The following is a 24,838-nucleotide window of genomic DNA, read 5'->3' as shown; positions in this document are numbered from 1 at the left end:
TACCTGTACGTCTTTGGAGTGGGGGAGGAAACCGAAGATCTCGGAGAAAACCCACGCTGGTCACGGGGGGAACGTACAAACTCCGTACAGATGGCGCCCGTAGTCAGGATCGAACCTGAGTCTCCGGCGCTGCATTCGCTGTAAGGCGGCAACTCTACCGCTGCGCCATCATGAGATACCACGTGGAAACAGGCCCTTCGGCCCACTGAGTCCGCGCCAACCAGCGATCCCCGCACGCTAACACTATCCTACACACACTAGGGACAATTTACATTTATGCCAAGCCAATTAACCTACAAACCTGTACGTCTTTGGAGTGTGGGAAGAAACCGAAGATCTCGGAGAAAACCCACGCAGGGCACAGGGAGAATGTACAAACTCCGTACAGACGGCGCCCGTAGTCAGGATCTAACCCGGGTCTCTGGCGCTGTGAGGCAGTAGGTGTACCGTTGCGCCACCGTGCCGCTCTATGTCATGCACGGGCACATTTATGCATTGTTCAAATCCGTTTAATATTCCCGTCCAATGTCAGTCAAATTCCAGTTTGCGTAACCCACTGAGAATAACCATTCACTGCAATAATCACGCATCTTTAGTCTAATTCTGCTTTATGTGACAGGGTATAATTGGTTGGCGGCACGCCACTCGACTCCTTGTCTTCTACAGTAACGCGGAACTTCACTTTGCGGGAAATAACACACGTGGCAGAAGATCGGCAAGTGATGGGAGCTGCCACCTTGACGCTCAGGGTGTCTACGTCACCAGTCACCGTCAGGTAGGCCGGCTTTTGATGTTGACGGATGCGGTATAAAAAATCCCCTGGCAGGCAAAACACCAACATCGTCAAGGAAAATCGTTGCATGTTTCATATTGAGTTGCACAGCACTAGAACAATTTCCCCTGTCTTCTTCAATCTTAGTTTGGACTGAATATAGATTAACATGATTCAAGTGCTCTCACTTAAATAAGATACTTGTCTGATGGGATATTTGGTAACAGTAACTGTATTAGCCTAATGGGGGGGGGTATAAGAATATAACTGCAGATGCTGGTACAAATCGAAGGTGTTTATTCACAAAATGCTGGAGTAACTCAGCAGGTCAGGCAGCATCTCAGGAGAGAAGGAATGGGTGACGTTTCAGTCTGAAGAAGGGTCTCGACCCGAAACGTCACCCATTCCTTCTCTCCTGAGATGCTGCCTGACCTGCTGAGTTACTCCAGCATTTTGTGAATAAATATTAGCCTAATGGGATATCAGATAGTAGCACAGCAAAGGCGACCATGTAATGCAACGATGGTAATTATGTTTACTTGTGGTGTGGGGAAGTGAGAGCAGGCCTGGGTTAATTGACCATCTGAGAAGCTGGGGTGAGGGAAATGGGTAAACCACCAGACTTTGTAACTTTTGCAAAGTATTTTAGGTTGGAGATGCTAGATAAGACCCTGAAATCTATATACTAAAACTCTCGTTTGTTATCTTGTTTGTGACTGAACTTCAGCCAAAACGGTACACTATAGCACGACAATTGTAGGCCCACCTCACTCACCATTGCCACTTTAGTGATAATGCAAGTAGTTTTATTGAAATCGGTTTTATATTTTTTAAGTTATTCACATTTTAAAGTTTAAAAGGAGGGGAGGGGGAGGGGAGGGGGAGGGGAGGAGGGAGGAGGGAGGGAGGGTGGAAGGGGGGAGTGGGGGAGAAGGGAGAGGGGAGGGGGGGTTGAGGAGAGAGGGGAGGGGGGGAGGACAGGGTGCTGCACCAATGCAGGAGAGGTTTGGGCCCAACTGGTCCACTTGGTCTAGTAATGATTAAAAATGACAAATATCTCGATGATCTATTCCAATGGATTTTCTTTCAAATGGCGGCACGGTGGCGCAATGGTAGAGTTGCTGCCTAACAGCGCCAGAGACCCGGGTTCGATCCTGACCACGGGTGCTGTCTGTACGGAGGTTGTACGTTCTCCCTTGTGACCGCGTGGGTTTTCTCCTGGAGCTCCGGTTTCCTCCCACACTCTGAAGACGCGCAGGTTTGTAGGTTAATTGGCTTTGGTTAAAATTGAAAAGTGTCCCTCGTGTGTGTGGGATGATGCTTGTGTATGAGGGTCGCTGGTCAGCGCGGGCCCGGTGGGATCCTGTTTCCCCGCTGTATCTCCAAACTAAACTTAAAAATTAAAACGGAAGAAAAACTAAAACTTAAACCTAGGTTGGGGGGGAACCTGAGGAGGTGTATTTTTAGATTTATTTAGATTTAGAGATAGAGCGCGGAAACAGGCCCTTTGGCCCACCGAGTCCGCGCCTCCCAGCGATCCCCGCACATTAACACTATCCTACACACACTAGGGACAATTTTTACATTTTACCCAGTCAATTAACCTACATACCTGCACGTCTTTTGGAGTGTGGGAGGAAACCGAAGATCTCGGAGAAAACCCACGCAGGTCACGGGGAGAACGTACAAACTCCGTACAGACGGCGCCCGTAGTCGGGATCGAACCTGAGTCTCCGGCGCTGCATTCGCTGTAAGGCAGCAACTCTACCGCTGCGCCACCGCGCCGCCAAGAAATGTGTTCTTGTACATTTGCAGTATTTTCATTTGGGAGCATGTGGATGCACTGACATCATGAGCCTTGGGAACGTGAGGCTGAATTGCTGCTGTAACATGTGCTGTGCATTCAAGGAACTTGATCCGAAAGATCGGCACAGCCGTTTCTTTGTGATTTCCATTTCCACACTTAGTTCAGTGATTGAGGCTACTATTTCCCCTCAGCTATCCAGGACCCTCCTGCAATGAGGCAACTTTTCAAAACCAAATGCTGTTGAGTTTATTCCTCTTTCAACAAAACTTTACGACTTTGAACTTTCCACCAGGGTTTTCAAACCTCATAGATGGCCCTAGATTCGAGGACCTGGTTGAGTGCCTCAAATGCCCCGGCATTTAATTATCCCCCATACTCCCTCCCTCACCTGCCTGCTCAACACCAATTTATTCGTGTAGAAATCAAAATGTCTCGGGCCTAATGTGACCACACAAGTTCAGAAGTGATGGGAGCAGAATTTAGGCCATTCGGCCCATCAAGTCTACTCTGCCATTCAATCATGGCTGATCTATCTTTCCCTCTCAACCCCATTCTCCTGCCTTCTCCTCATAACCCCGGACACCCGTACTAATCAAGAATCGATCTATCTCTGCCTTAAAAATATCCATTGACTTGGTCTCCACAGCCCTCTGTGGCAAAGAATTCCACAGATTCACCACCCTCTGACTAAAGAAATTTCTTGTCATCTCCTTCCTAAAGGAACGTCCTTTAATTCTGAGGCTGTGACCTCTGGTCCTAGACTCCCCCACTAGTGTAAACATCACATCTAGTCCTTTCACTATTCTGTATGTCTCAATGAGGTCCCCCCTCATCCATCCAAACTCCAGCGAGTCCAGGCCCAGTGCCGACAAGCATCTCACCTTCAACAAAACAGCTGGGATTGAGCATTTTGTGTTTTCTTTGTATTTTGCTGTTGTGTAATTTTGAAATGTTTCTAATCGCAGAGTTATCCATCCATCACCCAGTTGGCACGGAAGCTTAACGACAATAAAATCCAGCTTCTCTTTGTAGTTAAGGAAGAGTTCGGTGATGTTTACAAGGTAAGAAAGCCTAAAGATTCAGCTCACATTCTGAGGATTGTTGGTGAAGAGGGTGACACATCCCTTGTCTGGGTAGGTCTGGGTAAAAGTCCTGCTGCCTCCAGGACACACCTTTAGGTTAGAAGGTCGAACCATAGGGTGATAAGGAATAGGAGTAGAATTAGGCCATTCGGCCCATCGGGTCTACTCCACCATTCAATCATGGCTGATCTATCTCTCCCTCCTAACCCCATTCTCCTGCCTTTTCCCCATAATGTCTGACACTCGTACTAATCGAGAACCTATCTATCTCTGCCTTTTAAAATATCCATTGACTTGGCCTCTGCAGCCTTGTGTAGCAAAGAATTCCACAGATTCACCACCCTCTGGCCCCATAGCAGAAGCATCTAAGGTGGTAAAGGCGCTGCCTTGTCTTGCCCACTAGTGCGGCAATGTGTGTTGTCCATGTCAGATCCTCTTTGATGTGGACTCCCAGGTATTTAAACCTGCTCACCCTATCCACAGTAGACCCATTTATCTCCAGTGGCGTGTAGGTCCTTGGATGTTGAGCCCTTCTAAAGTCCACAATCAGCTCCTTAGTTTTTTTGACATTCAAGAGGAGGCTATTGTCCTGACACCAGAGTGCCAGATCAGCCACCTCCTCCCGGTAGGCCTTCTCATCGTTGTCGGAGATCCGGCTCACAAGGTACGGATGTGATTGTAGCGCGCCACTCCCTCAATCCCAGACTTGCCGAGCTCACTTCTTGTTGATAAACAGTCAACAAAGTTCCCACCAGTCCTTTGAATGCCAAAATAATATAAATAGATTGCTCACAAGACTCCACCAGGCTCATTCTTTTTGAAAAAGCAGGAAGGAAATTGGTCTGTTCACGCAACCTAATGCTGGCTTTGTTTTTTGGAACGAGTCAATACGTTGCACGACAATTCAGTCTGGGTTTCATCGCTCCAGATTGTATATACTAATTATTTCTGAAATAAATCATGCATTGTACTAAACAAACTATGTGAGTGTTGGTAGACCAGTAAATGAGCAGATTCAGAGCATTGTTATGGGCAGTCTAAACAAGGTTTACTGAATCGAGTTGCCCTCCCTTGTAACAATAATAGCAATATTATTGCAATAATAATAGAAACATAGAAACATAGAAAATAGGTGCAGGAGTAGGCCATTCGGCCCTTCGAGCCTGCACCGCCATTCAATATGATCATGGCTGATCATCCAGCTCAGTATCCTGTACCTGCCTTCTCTCCATACCCCCTGATCCCTTTAGCCACAAGGGCCACATCTAACTCCCTCTTAAATATAGCCAATGAACTGGCCTCAACTACCTTCTGTGGCAGAGAATTCCACAGACTCACCACTCTCTGTGTGAAGAAATGTTTTCTCATCTCGGTCCTAAAAGACTTCCCCCTTATCCTTAAGCTGTGACCCCTGGTTCTGGACTTCCCCAACATCGGGAACAATCTTCCCGCATCTAGCCTCTCCAACCCCTTAAGAATTTTATATGTTTCTATAAGATCCCCCCTCAGTCTTCTAAATTCCAGCGAGTATAAGCCTAGTCTATCCAGTCTTTCTTCATATGAAAGTCCTGCCATCCCAGGGATCAATCTGGTGAACCTTCTTGTCATTGCTGTCAAAAGTCACAAATAAAGTAGATGTTGCTGTCTGATTAGAGCATTCAGCAGTGTTGACATTTACCTTTTGTAATTAAAAGTGCATCTGTACTTCGAACTTCATCCCTACAATCCAACTTTTATTGTAAGATATCTATCTGTAAGGGATTTCGGCAACCGGTAGAATTGAACAGAACTTGGCCTGCCGCTTCTCCTCACATCTCGTGCGCCTTCGAACACATACCTGGGCTGCATGCGGACATGTGCAGGAAGGAACTGCAGACGCTGGTTTAAACAAAAGCTGGAGTAACTCAGCGGGACAGGCAGCATCTCTGGAGAGAAGGAATGGGTGACGTTTCGGGTCGAGACCCTTCTTCGGACGTCAATGTTCTTGTTCTTCCATTCTGTCAAGAATCTTGCATTTATAATTCTTATAATTCCGTTTCTTACACGTATAACACATTGACCTGAATGTGCTCTACTTAACCAGTCTACTTAAGTCTTCGAAATCAGACACAAAAGGCTGGAGTAACTCGGCGGGGCAACACTGATTTCTCTAACTTCAAGTGACCCTTGCATCCCCTCTCTCTCTCCGTCCCTCCCCCACCCTAGTCCTTGTACTGGTTGCATTGCCATCATCTGAAGAAGGCTCTCGACCCTAAACGTCACCCGTTCCTTCTCTCCGGAGATGCTGCCTGACCCGCTGAGTTACTCCAGCCTTTTGTGCCGATCTTCTGCTTGTGGAAAGCTGAGTCTCCACATGCTAGAACCAGGAGGCAAGACTTTGGAGCCAAGTATGCAGCTGGGTCATGCAACCCCCTACACCCTTAATTATCACGGCCAATGCGTCACGGCCTGGTTCGGCAACTTGAATGCCCAGGAGAAATGAAGTCTGCAAAAAGTTGTGAACACTGCCCAGTCCATCACGGTTTCTGACCTCCCCACCATCGAAGGGAGTTACCAGAGTCCCTGCCTCAAAAAGGCAGCCAGCATCATCAGAGACCCACACCACCCTGGCCGCACACTCATTGCACCCCTGCCATCGGGAAGAAGGTACAGGAGCCTGAAAACTGTAACGTCTAGGTTCAGAAACATCTTCTTCCCCACAGCCATCAGGCTATTAAACACGACAACCTTCAAATAAGCTCTGAACTACATGGACTTGGGGGCATATCTCCTGTGATGGAGACGGTGAGATCAAGAAACGGTAGGGAAATGTCGGAGATGGTCCAAGTGAAATTTCTCCGATATTTCCCTGCTGATTCTTGATCTCACCGTCTCCATCACAGGAGATGGACTATCAACTGACGTCCATTACAAATCCACTGACTCCCATAGCTATCTGGACTACCCACCCTGCATAATAAGAACTCTATCCCCTAGTCCCAATTCCTCCATCTACGCCACATCTGCGCCCCAGATGAGGTTTTATCATATCATATCATATCATATATATACAGCCGGAAAGAGGCCTTTTCGGCCCACCAAGTCCGTGCCGCCCAGCGATCCCCGTACATTAACACTATCCTACACCCACTAGGGACAATTTTTACATTTTACATTTGCCCAGCCAATTAACCTACATACCTGTAGGTCTTTGGAGTGTGGGAGGAAACCGAAGATCTCGGAGAAAACCCACGCAGGTCACGGGGAGAACGTACAAACTCCTTACAGTGCAGCACCCGTAGTCAGGATCGAACCTGAGTCTCCGGCGCTGCATTCGCTGTAAAGCAGCAACTCTACCGCTGCGCTACCGTCCATGCCAGGACGTCGGAGTTGTCCTCATTCATTAGGTAATGGCGTTCCCCTCTTCCATTATAGATGAGGCCTTCACTGAGGTCTCCTCGATACCCTGGAGCTCTGCTCTTCCTTCCCCCTCCCCCTAGTCACCACAGGGTCAGAGTCCCCCTTGTTCTCACCTTCCACCTCATCAGCCTTTGCATGCAGCACATAATCCTCTGACATTTTCGCCACCTCCAACGGGATCCCACCACTAGCCACATCTTCCACTCTCCACCCCTTTCCACTTTCCACAGAGACCGTTCCCTCCGCAACTCCCTGGTCAACTTGTCCCTTCCCATCCAAACCGCCCCCTCCCCAAGTGCACGAAATGCAACACCTGTCCCTTTAACTCCCCCCTCGACTCCGTCCAAGGACCCCAACAGTCTTTTCAGGGTGAGGCGGAGGTTCACTTGCACCTCCTCCAACCTCATCTACTGTTCTAGGTGTGGACTCCTATATATCGGTGAGACCAAGCACAGGCTCGGCGATCGTTTCGCTGAGCACTTCGGCTCAGTCCGCCTAAACCTACATGATCTCCCGGTTGCTAAACACTTTAACTCCCCCTCCCATTCCCACACTGACTTTTCTATCCTGGGCCTCCTCCATTGTCAGAGTGAGGCCCAGCGCAAATTGGAGGAACAGCACCTCATATTTCGCTTGGGTAGCTTACATTGACTTACAGTGGTATGAACATTGACTTCTCCAACTTTCCCTCTCTCTCCATCCCTCCCCCTTCCCAGTTCTCCGACCAGTCTGACTGTCCCTCCGATTACATTGTTTGTCCGTTTGTTTTGTTGTCACCTTCTCCTAGCTAACTAACGTCTATTCTACATTTTGTTTGGCCTGCATCTCTTTTGATCTCTTACATTTCCTTATCTCTGTAACTCCCTCTCTCCCCTGACGCTCAGTCTGAAGAAGGGCCTCGACCCGAAACGTCACCCATTCCTTCTATGCAGAGATGCTGCCTGTCCCCGCTGAGTTACTGCAGCATTTTGTGTCCAGCACCAAGAGCTGTTGCCTTACAGAGACACAGGCTCAATACTGACTACTTGTGATCCTGGATGCTTGTCTAGACGGGGTTTGTACGTTCTTCCCGTGACCTGCGTGGGTTTTCTCCAAGATCTTCGATTTCCTCCCACATTCCAAAAGACGTATAGATTTAGACAATAGACAATAGGTGCAGGAGTAGGCCATTCAGCCCTTTGAGCCAGCACCGCCATTCAATGTGATCATGGCTGATCATTCTCAATCAGTACCCCGTGCCTGCCTTCTCCCCATACCCCCTGACTCCGCTATCCTTAAGAGCTCTATCTAGCTCTTTCTTGAATGCATTTAGAGAATTGGCCTCCACTGCCTTCTGAGGCACAGAATTCCACAGATTTACAACTCTCTGACTGAAAAGGTTTTTCCTCATCTCCGTTCTAAATGGCCTACTCCTTATTCTTAAACTGTGGCCCCTGGTTCTGGACTCCCCCAACATTGGGAACATGTTTCCTGCCTCTAACGTGTCCAACCCTATAATAATCTTATATGTTTCGATAAGATCCCCTCTCATTCTTCTAAATTCCAGTGTATACAAGATTTGTAGGTTAATTGGCTTGGTATAAATGTAAAATTGTCCCTTGTGTGTATCATGTTAATGTGCTGGTGGGCCGAAGGGCCCGTTTCTGCACTGTATCTCTAAACTGAACTAATCTAAAAACTAAAGGATAAAACATAATTCCAGATGAACTGCCTGCTTTACCTGCATGCTTACTTTTCAGTGACTGATGAACAAGGACTCTTTGTACTTCCCCATTTCCTAACTTGACACCATTCAGATAATAATCTGCCTTCCTGTTCTTCCCACCAAAGTGAATAACCTCACATTTATCCACATTAAACTGCATCTGCCATGCACCTGCCCACTCACACAACCTTGTTCATCAGTCACTGCAGGCAGTGAAGAAAGCTAATGGCATGTTGGCCTTCATGACACGAGGAGTTGAGTTTAGGAGTAAAGAGGTCCTTCTGCAGTTGTACAGGGCCCTAGTGAGACTGCACCTGGAGGAGTACTGTGTGCAGTTTTGGTCTCCAAATTTGAGGAAGGACATTCTTGCTATTGAGGGAGTGCACAGGTCACTAGGTTAATTCCCGGAATGGTGGGACTGTCGTATGTTGAAAGACTGGAGCGACCAGGCTTGTATACACTGGAATTTAGAAGGATGAGAGGGGATCTTATTGAAACATATAAGATTATTAAGGGATTGGACACACAAGAGGCAGGAAACATGTTCCCAATGTTGGGGGAGTCCAGAACAAGGGGCCACAGTTTAAGAATAAGGGGTAGCCCATTTAGAACGGAGATGAGGAAAAACTTTTTCACTCAGAGAGTTGTAAATCTGTGGAATTCTCTGCCTCAGAAGGCAGTGGAGGCCAATTCTCTGAATGCATTCAAGAGAGAGCTAGATAGAGCTCTTAATGATAGCGGAGTCAGGAGGTATGGGGAGAAGGCAGGAACGGGGTACTGATTGAGAATGATCAGCCATGATCACATTGAGTGGCGGTGTTGGCTCGAAGGGCCGAATGGCCTACTCCTGCACCAATTGTCTATCGATGTCTATGAAATATACAATTCAATTGCGGTAGCAAATATAGAAAAGATGAAATGTATGCTGGTTGCCAATCTCTGAGGAATGGCATTTCTACAAATTGTGGCATGGACTGAATTAAGCATAAACATCATTTGGTGTAAACAGATTTATTGATTTACGGATTATAGATTAAAACCATTGATAAAGATTGAAAAGCGTTGCAAAAGTGGCTAAGGTGTGGCAGGTGCATAGTCAACTTCCTGTTATTGTTTTCACTGCCTGATGCAAAGCTGACAATGGTTTTATGCACTGAGTTCCAAGATCAGAAATGATTCCTAGCTTTAATAACATTGAATTTTCATACAACAAAGTCATTTGCAAATGGAGCATCTTTTCGCATTGTGGAACAAGACGCTCTTGCAAAACCTTTAAACCTTCACTGTTAGGTTAAGGTAAACTTACAAGCCGAATGTTTTTAATTAAAAATAATGATTTTTCGAGGATATTAATTGCAGGTTTCATTTCTCAAACTGCCTTAAGGTACAATGTCATTCCTATTTTCCTCAAAATAGTCCCCGTTAACCAAAGAATTCTTGGAACCAAGAGTGTTTGAAATTAGAAATGTTCGATAATTGTGGTGATATTATTAAACAATTAAAAGGGTGGCACGGTGGAGCAACGGTAGAGCTACTGCCTTACAGCGCCAGAGACCCGGGTTCAATCCTGACTATGGGTGCATGACTGTATGGAGTTTGTACGTTCTCCCCATGACCTGTGTGGGCTTTCTCTGAGATCTTCGGTTTCCTCCTGCACGGCAAAAGACTTACAGGTTTGTTGGTTAATTGGCTTGGTACAAATGTAAAATTGTCCCTTATGTATGTCGTGTTAATGTGCGGGGATCGCTGGTCGGTGCGGTCTCAGTGGGCTGAAGGGCCTGTTTCCGCGCTGTATCTCTAAACTGAACTAATCTAAAAACTAAAGGATAAAACATAATTCCAGATGAAATATATAATTCAATTGCAGTAGCAAATATAGAAAAGATGAAATGTATGCTGGTTGCCAATCTCTGAGGAATGGTATTTCTACAAATTGTGGCATGGACTGAATTAAGCATAAACATTATTTGGTGAAAACAGATTTATTGATTTACAGATTATAGATTAAAACCATTGATAAAGATTGAAAAGCGCTGCAAAAGTGGCTAAGGTGTGGCAGGTGCAGAATCAACTTCCTGTTATTGTTTTCGCTGCCTGATGTGAAGCTGGCAATGGTTTTATGCACTGAGTCCCAAGATCAGAAATGATTCCTAACTTTAATAACATTGAATTTTCATACAACAAAGTCATTTGCAAATGGAGCATCTTTTCGCATTGTGGAACAAGACGCTCTTGCAAAACCTTTAAACCTTCACTGTTAGGTTAAGGTAAACTTACAAGCCGAATGTTTTTAATTAAAAATAATGATTTTTCGAGGATACTAATTGCAGGTTTCATTTCTCAAACTGCCTTAAGGTACAATGTCATTCCTATTTTCCTCAAAATAGTCCCCGATAACCAAAGAATTCTTGGAACCAAGAGTGTTTGAAATTAGAAATGTTCGATAATTGTGGTGATATTATTAAACAATTAAAAGGGTGGCACGGTGGAGCAACGGTAGAGCTACTGCCTTACAGCGCCAGAGACCCGGGTTCAATCCTGACTATGGGTGCATGACTGTATGGAGTTTGTACGTTCTCCCCGTGACCTGCGTGGGTTTTCTCCGAGATCTTTGGTTTCCTCCCACACACCAAAGACGTACATGTTTGTAGGTTAATTGGCTTGTTATAAATGCAAATTGCCCTAGTGTGTGTAGGATGGTGTCACTGTGTGGGGATCGCAGTACGGACTCGGTGGGCTGAAGGGCCTGTTTCCACAGTGTATCTCTAACCTAAACTATACTAAACTCCATTAAAAGCAGGCACCAATAATTGGCAGGATCAACGCAACACCTCTTTTGATCTTTTGATGATGATTTGAATGAACATAAATCTAAGGCCTGCTAACCCAGCCTCGAAGTGACAATGTTCAGAATCTGTCCATTCTGTTTTCACCTTCCTCATTTAACGGCAAATCTTGAATTTGGATTCTTGAGCTCAGAAACCTCCAGTGGAATCCATTAACTGTATTAATATATGTTTATATCATCTATATACTAAAACTCTCGTTTGTTTGTTTGTTTGTTTGTTTGTTCCTGAACTACAGCCAAAACAGTACACTATAGCGCAACAATTTTAGGCCCACCTTACTCACCGTCGTCCCTTTGGTGCTAATGGAAATCGGTGTTATATTTTTAAGGTTATTCACATTTTAAAGTTTAAATCTATCCCCTAGGGAAGGGGGGGGGGAGGAGGCACGATAAGGGGGGTTGAGGGGGATGGAGTGGGGGGGATGGGGGAGGAGGGAGGGAGGGAGGGAGAGGAGGGAGGTGAGGAGGGGGAGGGGTGGGAGGGAGGGGGAGGGAGGAGGGGAGAGGGAGGGGGGAGTGGGGGAGGGGAGGGTGCTGCACCAATGCAGGAGAGGTTTGGGCCCAACGGGTCCACCTGGTCTAGTAAACTTACAAAACGTGCCTTGGAGCGTTTCAGTGGACTGGAGAAGGTTCTTCTCAGAAACTCTCCATTGTCACAGTGCCATATTAGTAAGCGTGCAGTGATGAACCCAGTGTGAATATTCCACAGAGCAAGGATGATAGTAATGCAGTAAACTGCAGAAGATATAAATAGTGTATTGAGGAACTGCAGACGCTGGTTTAAATTGAGGCCTGACACAAAAGGCTGGAGTAACTCAGTGGGTCAGGCACCATCTCTGGAAAAAAAGGAACAGGTGACATTTCGGGTCGAGACCCTTCTTCAGACTGAGATTCAGGGTAAAGGGGATGAGAGATATAATGAATGAATGTTTATTGGCCAAGTATGTACACATACAAGGAATGTGCCTTGGTGCTCCGCTCGCAAGTAACAACACAAACATACAGTAAACAATTAAAAATAAAGCATGAAAACATAAAAACATTAAGAGTACAACATTACAGTTTAAACATGTGAGTTAAACAAAACAGAGCAAAAAGAGACTACAGACTTTTGGTTATTGATGTCTGGCTGTGGCTGCTTTGACAGTCCGGAGTCGCCTTCCAGAGGGAAGTGCTTCAAAGAGTTTGTGGCCAGGGTGAGAGGGGTCAGAGATGATCTTGCCCGCTCGCTTCCTGGCCCTTGCAGTGTACAGTTCGTCAATGGGGGGGAAGGTTGCAGCCAACAACCTTCTTAGCTGATCGAACGATTAGTTGCAGCCTCCGGATGTCGTGCTTGGTGGCTGAGCCAAACCAGACCATGATGGAGAAGGTGAGGACGGACTCAACGATGGCAGTGTAGAATTGGACCATCATTGCCTGTGGCAGATTGTGTTTCCTCAGCTGCCGCAGGAAGTGCATCTTCTGTTGGGCCTTTTTGACTGTGGAGACAGTACTTAGTGCAAATGAATGGACGATATGCAAAAAGCACCCATAATCAAGGGAATGTGGGACACACAATAGGTCTTTGTTGGGTGTGGGATAGGTGACAACGAGTAAACAAACAGAGGGACTTAATGTCCCGCCCCCCTGACATCAGTCTGAAGAAGGGTCTCGACCCGAAACGTCACCCATTCCTTCTCTCCCGAGATGCTGCCCGACCTGCTGAGTTATTCCAGCATTTTGTGAATAAATCGATTTGTACCAGCATCTGCAGTTATTTTCTTATATTAGGATGACAGTAAAGATGTGTAGGAAGGAACTGCAGATGCTAGTTTAAACTGAAGATGGACACAAAAAGCCAAGTCAAGTCAAGTCAAATTTATTTGTCACATACACATACACGATGTGCAGTGAAATGAAAGTGGCAATGCCTGCGGATTGTGCGCAAAAAAGAATTACAGTTACAGCATATAAATAAAGTTAATAAGTTACTATTAGTGTCGACAAAAATTTAGGCTCTGGGGTTATAAAAGTTGACAGTCCTGATGGCCTGTGGGAAGAAACTCCGTCTCATCCTCTCCGTTTTCACAGCGTGACAGCGGAGGCGTTTGCCTGATCGTAGCATCTGGAACAGTCCGTTGCTGGGATGGCAGGGGTCCTTCATGATCTTGCTTGCTCTGGATCTGCACCTCCTGATGTATAGGTCCTGCAGGGGGACGAGTGTAGTTCCCATGGTGCGTTCTGCCGAACGCACTACTCTCTGCAGGGCCATCCTGTCCTGGGCAGAGCTGTTCCCAAACCAGACTGTAATGTTGCCGGACCGGAGTAACTCTGCGAGTCAGACAGCATCTCTGGAGAAAAGGAACAGGTGACGTTTCGGGTCCAGACCCTTCTTCAGAAGACGCCTCAAAAACCATTTCGGCTACTAGGGTGGTGGAGGGGTGGAGAGAGCGGGGATGCAAGGGTTACTTGAAATCAATATTGACCCGCTGAGTTACTCAGGCCTTTTGTGTCTGATTTTGAAGACTTAAATAGATGTAAGAAAAGGAATTATAAGAATTCTAAATGCAAGATTCTTGACAGAATGGAAGAACAAGAAAAGTGAGAGAACTTTAAAAGATAAAACCAAAAATAGGAAAGGATGTAAAAAGGCAAATGGGATTTCTGCTTTTTTTAAAAACATTGTGTACTTTCGCACAAAGCAAGGGCCTGGTGCCTTATTCAACGTGTGTTCGCCCACAGTTTTAATGTTGCTTCCTGATTTGAACACAACATCAACGGAATAATTTTAATATCATGTAAATCAATTATGAAAATTCATCAGAATGACATGAGATTTGGGAGGCAATTATTATGAAGATAAAGTAAATTAAAACGGAGCTTTTGATTTTATCGAAGAATAACGTTTGCTGGCCTCATCTAATAGATAATTTCCAAAATGGTAAAAGGTTTTTAAAGTGATGGATTGTTAAATTGTGGAACAGTAATAAGTGGTTTCAAATCAGGGTTACAGCTAAATGAATGCAATAGAAATGAAGATAATATATTTAATCACAAATTTTTTTTTTTTTTTAAAGGCAATATTTTTTTCTCAAAGCTGATTGAGGTAGAGAATTATAGTCTCTATATATTCTCTATATATCTCTATATATAATGGAGAGACCCATTCCCTCTCTCCTAGATGATGCCTGACCTGCTGAGTTACTCCAGCATTTTGTGATACCTATAATATTGCCTTAAAAAAATAAAAATTCTGATTAAATGTATTCTTTTCATTTCTATTCAAAGGAAAATTGCACCATTCAAAAGAAAACTCACCATTCAAAAGAAAATTACACAATAGGTTTAGATGCAGAGCTTGTACCAGTGGAGATACAGTGGCTTGAATGGCAGGTATCACAAAAATACCGGAGTAACTCAGCAGGTCAGGCAGCATCTCTGGAGAGAAGGAATGTGTGACGTTTCAGGACGAGACCCTTCTTCAGACTCGTCGGAGCCTGCAGTCCGGGTTGGGTCCGAACTGGGAGATCTGGAACCGGAGCTGGAAACCACGAGGTAGAAGATGGAGGCGCAGGCAAGTCCCGAGAAAACAGACGTGGCTCTGGTGGCGAGTCTGGGTCAAAACGTGGTCGTAGAGCGGGAGGGCAGGAGGAATCACAGAGGGGGAGCAGCGAGTGAGAGAGCACGCTGCTAAACTCTCGTCGAAGAGAGGAGGAGAACCTCTTCAAAGTAGACATACCTTGAAGAAGGGTCTCGTCCCGAAACGTCACACATTCCTTCTCCCCAGAGATGCTGCCTGACCTGCTGAGTTACTCCGGCATTTTGTGATTCCTTCGATTTGTACCAGCATCTGCAGTTATTTTCCTACACGTGGTTTGAATGGCCTTCTTCAATAGTGCTCTTTCAAAGACATGAGAGCTTTCATTTTCTCTTGTGGTGCAGGTTTATAAGACAAGAAGTGCTGGAGTGACACAGCAGGTCAGGCAGCATCGCTTGGAGAACATGGATGGGCGGCATTTCGGGTCGGGATTGTTCTTGAGATAGATTGTAGTGGGGGGAGGGGGTGAAAGCTGGGAGAGAGGTTGGGGCAGGACAAACCTGGCTAGTGATAGGTGGATACAGATGAGGGGCTTTGATTGAGGGGCAGGCGGTTGAACGAAGGCTAGAGAGGAAAAGACAAGTGGCTGGAGATAAGCAGTGTGATATGTGAAGCCAGAGGGAGGGACATAGGTGGAAGGGGAGGGGAGGGGATTCTGAATGAAAAGGGTGAGTATCCAGGTGGGGCACAGAGAAGGGATGGGGAAGGGGGGACGGGAGATGGGGGGAAGGGGAAAGGGAAGGGAAAGGGGAAGAAAGGGGGAAGGGGAAGGGGGAGAGAGAGGGAATGGGACGAAAAGGGGAAGGGGGAGGGGTAGGGGAAGGGGGGGAGGGGGGAAGGGGAGGGAAGGGCAAAGGGCAAAGGGCAAAGGGGAAAGGGGAAAGGGGAAAGGGAAGGGGAAGGGGAAGGGGAGGGGAAGGGGAAAGGGCAAAGGGGGAGGGGGAAGGGGAGGGGAGGGGGAAGGGGTAGGAGAAGGGGAGGGAGGGGGAATGGAAGGGGAAGGGGAAGGGGAAGGGGAGGGGGAAGGAGGAAGGGGAAGGAGGAACAAGGAGGACAGGCGAAGGGGAAGGGGAAAAGGAAGGGGGAAGGAGAGGGGGAAAGGGGAAAGAGGAGGGGGGAGGGGGAAGGGGGAAGGGGGAAGGGGAAGTGGGAGGAAGGGGAATGGGGAAGGGGAAGGGGAGGGGGAGGGAGAGGGAACGGGAGGAAAAGGGGAAGGGGAGGGGGAGGGAGAGGGAACGGGAGGAAAAGGGGAAGGGGAGGGGTAGGGGAAGGGGGGGAGGGGGAAAGGGGAGGGAAGGGGAAAGGGGAAAGGGGAAAGGGGAAAGGGAAGGGGAGGGGAAGGGCAAAGGGCAAAGGGGAGGGGGAAGGGGAGGGGGAAAGGGGGAACAAGGAGGGCAGGCGAAGGGGGAAGGGGAAAAGGAAGGGGGAAGGAGAGGGGGAAAGGGGAAAGAGGAGGGGGGAGGGGGAAGGGGGAAGGGGTAAGGGGAAGTGGGAGGAAGGGGAATGGGGAAGGGGAGGGGGAGGGAGAGGGAACGGGAGGAAAAGGGGAAGGGGAGGGGTAGGGGAAGGGGGGAGGGGGAAAGGGGAGGGAAGGGCAAAGGGGAAAGGGGAAAGGGAAGGGGAGGGGAAGGGGAAGGGGAAGGGGAAAGGGGAGGGGGAAGGGGAGGGGAGGGGGAACAAGGAGGGCAGGCGAAGGGGGAAGGGGAAAAGGAAGGGGGAAGGGGAGGGGGAAAGGGGAAAGGGGGAGGGGGAAGAGGGAAGGGGGAAGGAACGAGGGAAAAATGGGCAGGGGGAGGCTGTGTTTGTTGGTTGATTACCTAAAAGTGGAGAATTCAATGTTCATACTGTTGGGTTGTAAGCTACCCGAGCAGAATAGGAAATGCTGTTCCTCCAGTTTGCGGGTGACTGCACTCTGGCAATGGAGGAGTTTCAGGATAGGAAGGTCAGTATGGGTTTGCAATTACCCTCGAAATCAGACAGAATATTGCAGAAACGTAGTGGTGAAAGCTAACTGCACACTCCTGAAAGTGCCAGCCAGGCAGCATCTGTGGAAAGAGAAAAAGAGTTGAAAGAGTTTGAAGTTCCAGAGAAGGGGTTGTGATGGAGAGAACAGAAGGAAGGGATGTGATAAAGTAGAGACGAAGGGAGGACCGATTGATGCTTGTTTGTTGAATCTACACCTTCCTACACTGGCTTCAGCCTCTTGTGGTTGTGGAATAGTGGGCATCATCCTTAGTGGTTGATAATAAGTTGATTAGTTTAGTTTAGTTTAGAGATACAGCGCGGAAACAGGCCCTTCGGCCCACCGAGTGCGCACCGCCCAGCGATCCCCACACATTAACACTATCCTACACACACTAGGGACAATTTTTACACATACACCAAGTCAATTGACCTACACACCTGAAGGCCTTTGGAGTGTGGGAGGAAACCGAAGATCTCGGAGAGAACCCTCGCGGTCACGGGGAGAACGTACAAACACCGTACAGACGGCGCCCGTAGTCGGGATCGAACCTGGGTCTCCGGCGCTGCAAGCGCTGTAAGGCAGCAACTCTACCGCTGCGCCACCGTGCCGCCCTTATTGGGATCCCTTGTTATTGGGAACTTTCCAGGAATGCACAATAACCCTAACCCAGGAGTGCATTCATGAGATGATCGATTCTGGGCAATGGATGAAAGTTCCTCTTTATATATATAAATATGTGTATATATATATATATGTCTATACATATATATCTATACACACACACACATATATATATATGTGTGTGTGTGTATATATATATATATATATATATACATATATATCTATACACACACACATATGTGTGTGTGTGTGTGTGTGTGTGTGTGTGTGTGTGTGTGTGTGTGTGTGTGTATATATATATATATACATGTGTGCGTGTGTGTGTGTGTGTGTGTGTATATATATACACACATACATATATATATATATCGATAAAAGGCTATAAATGTATTGCGTGAATATATATATAGTCACCTTTATATAGTCATATATATAATTATATTGTCACCTTTATAGTGACAATAAAGGTTTTTTACATTTTTACATATATATGTACAGGAGCATATCGATCCATGCATTGTATACTTTTATATTCATGCATTTTAAATATGTATGTTATGTTCTATACTTTGGCAATATAATGATGTATCTTATCATGCCAATAAAATATTTTAAATTGAATTGAAATTGAATATATATATATATATGATCTATATATATATATGTGTATTTGTGTATGTGTATAACACTGAACTTTTTTTTCTCTCGTGTTTATATATTGTTTACAGTGTACTATGTTTACATATTCTGTCGCGTTGCTGCAAGTAAGAATTTCATTGTTCTATCTGGGACACATGACAATAAAACACTCTTGACCCTCGACTGCTGAACTATGCAGGGATAGATTTAAAAAACCTCTCTTTCGAAGTTGGTAAAAACTGATCGCATCTGTTTCTTCAACCAAGAACAGATCTTAAGCTCATTTTTTCAAAGCATGAGGTGGTTTTTGTCGCTACTTTTTCTACTCAGAAACAGAGCATTTGTGGAGCTTACTTAATTGTGGCTCTTATTGCATTTGTAGCCAGTTACGGACATGCAAAAAAAATAACACTGTTTTCATGTTTGAATAGGCGCTCCAAGCCCACATTCCAAAGTCTGAAGTCGGTCTTCAAACATCAAACCCCAGAAATGTAACCGGGTTGATCGATGCTTATCAAGTGAGAACGGAACCTTCCATGAAACTTGAACATTTTTCTCTACTTGCACGATGAGTTCTGTTGGGTTTATTGTCACGTGCACTGAGGTACGGGGCTGCTTGAAAATCTAGCATAGTGATGCCTCTATTTTTAATTTTTATTCCAGGCTTTGTCGTCTAAGGTTATTCTTGATAACAGCAAATTGCCCGAAGGAGTTTCAATGCACTACACAGCCTACTGCAAGAATAATATCATCCAAACAGGGCAACAAGGCATGAAGTGCACAGGCATTCAAGTTGGTGAAGAGGTAAGGCATCAAAGTCCGTTTACGTCTGCACTGAAATATAGTGTGTGCTTTGGATTTCAATCTTGGGTCATTAACCTTTTCAGAAGATGGCACAAATATGAGGTGTACAACTCGACCCATCCACTTTCACTAAAGATGTGAAATGTGCTTTCTTGTACAGCCGCAGGTTTCAGAACAGCTCGGTAACTGTTAGCATGTTCTTGGAAGTAGCATTGGGTCCCACGTAAAGGTGGTTCAGAGTTCTGAAATTATAGGAGTAGGATGAGGCCATTCGGTCCATCGAGACCACTCCGCCATTCGATCATGGCTGATCTCGGCCTCATAATCCCATTTTCCTGCCTTCTCTCCATAGCCCTTGACACCCGTTCTAATCAAGAATTTGTCTATCTCTCCCATAAAAATATCCACTGACTTGGCCTCCACCGCGATCACAGATTAACTACCCTCTGACCAAAGAAGTTCCTCCTCACCTTCTTTCTTACAGAGCGCCCTTTAATTCTGAGGCTATGACCTCTGGTCCTGGACTCTCCCACCAGTGGAAACATCCTCTCCACATCCACTCTATGCCTTTCATTATTCTGTAAGTTTCAATGATGTCCCCCCTCAACCTTCTAAACTCCAGCGAGTACAGGCCCAGTGCTGTCAAATGCTCATCGCATGCTAACCCACTCATCCCTGGTATCATTCTTGTAAACCTCCTCTGGATCCTCTCCAGAGCCGGCATGTCCTTTGAGTGGAGGGGAAGACCTCCATTCAAAGAGAGGAAAAAGACTTCTTCACCCTTTTCCCGGCTCGTCTTCGAAGTTGGAGCCACAGTTTCTTGGCCACATCTCCTCTTCACCGTAACCAGTACACATTTTATGTGGAATAGACCAGTCCTCGAGTGAATTTTCTGTTTCAGGAATACATGTTGATAAAGTTTTGATGAAGTGTAAGAAAATAACTGCAGATGCTGGTACAAATCGAAGGTATCGGCTCGACCCGAAACGCCACCCATTCCTTCTCTCCTGAGATGCTGCCTGACCTCCTGAGTTACTCCAGCACTTTGTGAATAAAGTTTTGATGAAGAGTCTATGGAATCCTTTATGTATTTCCAAAGTGCTCTTCAAAGTCCCAGAGCAAGCAAACAGTTAAAGGAGTTTAGTTTAGTTTATTTAGTTTAGAGATACAGCGTGGAAACAGGCCCTTCGGCCCACCGAATCCGCACCGCCAGCGATCCCCGCACACTAACACTATCCTACACACACTAGGGACAATTTACACATACACCAATCCAATTAACCTACAAACCTGCATGTCTTTGGAGTGTGGGAGGAAACCGAATATCTCAGAGAAAAACCACACAGGTCACGGGGAGAACGTACAAAATCCGTACAGACAGCACCTGTAGTCGGGATCGAACCCGGGTCTCCGGCGCTGCAAGCGCTGTAAGGCAGCAACTCTACCGCTGCGCCACCGTGGCCGCCCTGAGTTGTACCTTTAATTTATGATTGAAATCTTCAGCATCTGTGAATTTGTTCACAATCAAACCCCGAAAGAGGGCTTCAGCTTGTGCTAATTACTAAAATGTTGAGCAGCTTTTTTAATGAGCATTCACGGGTGAGTTAAGAGCCATTAGATGCTTAATGCTGTACCTGACAATTGTTTTTTATCAAGCTGGAAGCCAAATTGGTAATTGCTTTCCCTCCTCCCAGACTTGCAGAGGTCTCTTCAAGTATAAAATGAAAACCCATCTTGATCACAGCCAATTCAAACCTGACCACGTGTCATCCAGTGTGGAAACAGGCCCTTTGGCCCAACATGTCCCAGCTACACTAGTCCCACCTGCCTGCTTTTGGCCCAAATCCCTCCAAACCTGTCCTATCCATGTACCTGTCTAACTGTTTCTTAAACGTTGGAAGGATCTCGACCCGAAATGTCACCCATTCCTTCTCTCCAGAGATGTTGCCTGACCTGCTGAGTTACTCCAGCATTTTGTGTCTACCTTCGATTTGTACCAGCATCTGCAGTTATTTTCCTACATAGAATGCATTGTTCATGAGGGAGGGCTGCCCTGTTGCCAGCGATGCTGCCTGACTTCACTTTGGGCCTGTTATGCTTGGGCCTTGCCCCATTGACGGGTGCTCGAACGGTTATGTTGGGACGGGGTTTATCCCGATACTGCCTCTTGGCATTCCCAATGGCTTTGTGAAGATCCTAGGAAGGTTTCTTGCGCCGCTCGGGATTGTTTGGCCTGAACGCTGTGGTCTTGGCCTTCACCCGGGCATGGAGCTCGCGGTTCATCCATGGTTTCCGGTCGTCTTCTTTGGCACGCACTCCTCCACGCACCCGCTGGTGAAGTTTGCAACGGCCGTGGCTTTACTCATTCAGGTTGGCCGCAGATTCCCTGAATATGGACCAGCCCACTGACTCAAAGCAGTCGTCTAGGATGCTGCCTGTTTCCGCAGACCAGCACTGAACAAACTTTCCGTGCCGAATCTGATTCTGTTTATCGCTTCAGATTCTGTTTATAGGCAGGGAGTAGAAGCAGGGCTAGATGACCAGATTTCCCAAAGTGCGGCCGGGGAATGGAGTGGAAGGCATTTTTTTGTTGGATGTGTAGCAGTGGTCGAGGGTGTTCTGGTCCCCGGTGGGACAAGACACGTGCTGATAGTATTTTGGTAGTACAATCTTGTGGTTGGGTTGATTAGAAACATAGAAAACAAGTGCAGGAGTAGGCCATTCGGCCCTTCGAGCCAGCAATGCCATTCAATAGACAATAGACAATAGGTGCAGGAGTAGGCCATTCGGCCCTTTGAGCCAGCACCGCCATTCAATGTGATCATGGCTGATCATTCTCAATCAGTACCCCGTTCCTGCCTTCTCCCCATACCCCCTGACTCCGCTATCCTTAAGAGCTCTACCTAGCTCTCTCTTGAATGCATTCAGAGAATTGGCCTCCACTGCCTTCTGAGGCAAAGAATTCCACAGATTCACAACTCTCTGACTGAAAAGGTTTTTCCTCATCTCCGTTCTAAATGGCCTACCCCTTATTCTTAAATTCAAGATGATCATGGCTGTTCATCCAAAATCAGTACCCCGTTCCTGCTTCTTCCCCATATCCCTTGATTCTTTTAGCCCTACGAGCTATATCCAACTCTCTTGAAAGCATCCAGCGAATTGGCCTCCACTGCCTTCTGTGGCAGAGAATTCCACAGATTCACAACTCTCTGGAGTGTGGGTAGAGGGCAGGGGACAGGGCAAGCAACAAGGTTGGAAGAGGTGCACATGAACCCCTCTCTCACCTGGAAAAGCTGCTGGGGTCTCTGAATGTAGGTGAGAGAGAAGGTGAAGGACAGGCGTATCTTCTACGAACCTAGAATGATCCCAGCAATGAGTGGGTTAACATGTGATGAGCGTTTGTCGACACTGGGCCTGCACTCGCTGGAGTTTAGAAGAATGAGGGGGGACCTCATTGAAACACACAGAATAGTGAAAGGCTTGGATAGAGTGGATGCGGAGAGGATATTTCCTCAGAATTAAAGGACGTTCTTTTAGGAAGGAGATGAGGAGGAATTTCTTTAGTCAGAGGGTGGTGAATCTGTGGAATTCTTTGCCACAGAAGGCTGTGGAGGCCAAGTCAATGGATATTTTTAAAGCAGAGATAGATAGATTCTTGATTTGTGCAGGTGTCAGGGGTTATGGGGAGAGGGCAGGAGAATGGGGTAAGGAGGGAGAGATAGATCAGCCATGATTGAATAGCGGACTATACTTGATGGGCCGAATGGCCTAATTCTACTCCTCTCACTTATGACCTTAATGGCACCCATATGTAGCAAGAAATCTATTATGCCCACTCAATTATCAGTTTATCAGATTTTAAAAACATTATCCGTTAAAATATATTAACAAGCTTTAAAAAATATTTAGCGAAGCAACCTTTTTAATAGGAATCTGAGGGGTAACGTTTTCACACAAAGGGTGGTGGGTGTATGGAACAAGCTGCCAGAGGAGGTAGTTGAGGCTGGGACTATCCCAACGTTTAAGAAACAGTTAGAGAGGTACATGGATAGGACATGTTTGGAGGGATATGGACCAAGCGCAGGCAGGTGGGACTAGTGTAGCTGGGACATGTTGGCCGTTGTGGGCAAGTTGGGCCGGAGGGCCTGTTTCCACACTGTATCACTTTATGATGATGACTCTAATTATCAGTTCATCAGTTTAAAAAAGGTTATCCTTTAAAATATATTACCAAGCTTTAAAACAATATTTAGCGAAACAACCTTTCATCTCTTTCCACAGAAAACACTATTTACCTAAACTAGTCTCGGATTCCAAATAAACATCCCACGCACAGATGATGTAATTCCAGCTGCTAGCGAGAGTTGAAGCATTGCGTGGTCTTGTTCATGTCAAGGGCAAGGCTGACAGGGGTCGGGGACCACGGATGACAGAAGATATTAAGGCCTTGGTCCAGCAGCAAGAAGTAGACACGAGTCAGCTACAGGCAACTGGAATCAATGAATCCCTGAAGGAGGAGCAGAGACCCAGGATTATACTTAATAAATCCGAAGGGCAACAAGTAGATATGAGATCACTTTGGCAGAGAAGGTTAAGTCGAATCCAAAGAGATTTTAAGTATATTTGGGGAGAGAGAGTAACCAGGGGGAGGACAGGGCCACTAAAGGACCATAGAGTCATAGAGTGATACAGTGTGGAAACAGGCCCTTCATAGAGTCATAGAGTGATACAGTGTGGAAACAGGCCCTTCGGCCCAACTTGCCCACACCGGCCAACATGTCCCAGCTACACTGGTCACACCTGCTGCGCTTGGTCCATATCCCTCCAAACCTGTCCTATCCATGTATCTGTCTAACTGTTTCTTAAACGCTGGGATAGTCCCAGCCTCAACTACCTCCTCTGGCAGCTTGTTCCATACACCCACCACCCTTTGTGTGAAAAGGTTACCCCTCCGATTCCTATTTAATCTTTGTCCTCAGTCCTGGCTGCCTCCTGACGTCTGGGGGGTGCCGTTGGGTGGTCCGGGAGGATTGGTCCTCAACATAGGCGGGTCCTGATGTCGAGCTCTGTCATCGGGTGGTTCAGAGGTTGTCTCCTTTGTCCGTGGGGTCTCAAAGGTCAATAGACAATAGACAATAGGTGCAGGAGGAGGCCATTCGGCCCTTCGAGCCAGCACCGCCATTCAATGTGATCATGGCTGATCATTCTCAATCAGTACCCCCGTTCCTGCCTTCTCCCCATACCCCCTGACTCTGCTATCCTTAAGAGCTCTATCTAGCTCTCTCTTGAAAGCATTCAGAGAATTGGCCTCCACTGCCTTCTGAGGCAGAGAATTCCACAGATTCACAACTCTCTGACTGAAAAAGTTTTTCCTCATCTCCGTTCTAAATGGCCTACCCCTTATTCTTAAACTGTGGCCCCTGGTTCTGGACTCCCCCAACATTGGGAACATGTTTCCTGCCTCTAACGTGTCCAACCCCTTAATAATCTTATACGTTTCGATAAGAAACATATAAGGTGGTGGAGTCGTCCACTGCGTCTAAACCGACGATAGACACAAAATCTCAGTTTAAATCGAAGGTAGACCCAAAATGTTGGAATGTCACCTATTCATTTTC

General features: G+C 46.5%; 1 protein-coding gene across 1 annotated transcript in view; it reads left to right on the top strand.

The window, feature by feature from the left end:
• Positions 1–24,838, top strand: part of LOC144607178 (integrin beta-1-like) — an 85,480-nt gene that overhangs the window by 45,917 nt on the left and 14,725 nt on the right. The window contains exons 7-12 of the mRNA XM_078423851.1: positions 620–775; positions 3,545–3,640; positions 18,848–18,934; positions 19,080–19,220; positions 21,414–21,590; positions 23,617–23,781. Of these exons, the coding sequence (XP_078279977.1) occupies positions 620–775; positions 3,545–3,640; positions 18,848–18,934; positions 19,080–19,220; positions 21,414–21,590; positions 23,617–23,781 (822 nt within the window). The remainder of the gene's footprint in view (positions 1–619; positions 776–3,544; positions 3,641–18,847; positions 18,935–19,079; positions 19,221–21,413; positions 21,591–23,616; positions 23,782–24,838) is intronic.

Source organism: Rhinoraja longicauda, chromosome 2 (genome assembly GCF_053455715.1).
Source record: "Rhinoraja longicauda isolate Sanriku21f chromosome 2, sRhiLon1.1, whole genome shotgun sequence".
In the NCBI taxonomy this organism is placed as follows: domain Eukaryota; kingdom Metazoa; phylum Chordata; class Chondrichthyes; order Rajiformes; family Arhynchobatidae; genus Rhinoraja; species Rhinoraja longicauda.
Note: the sequence above shows the minus strand (reverse complement) of the source record. Positions and strands in the feature narration are given on the sequence as shown.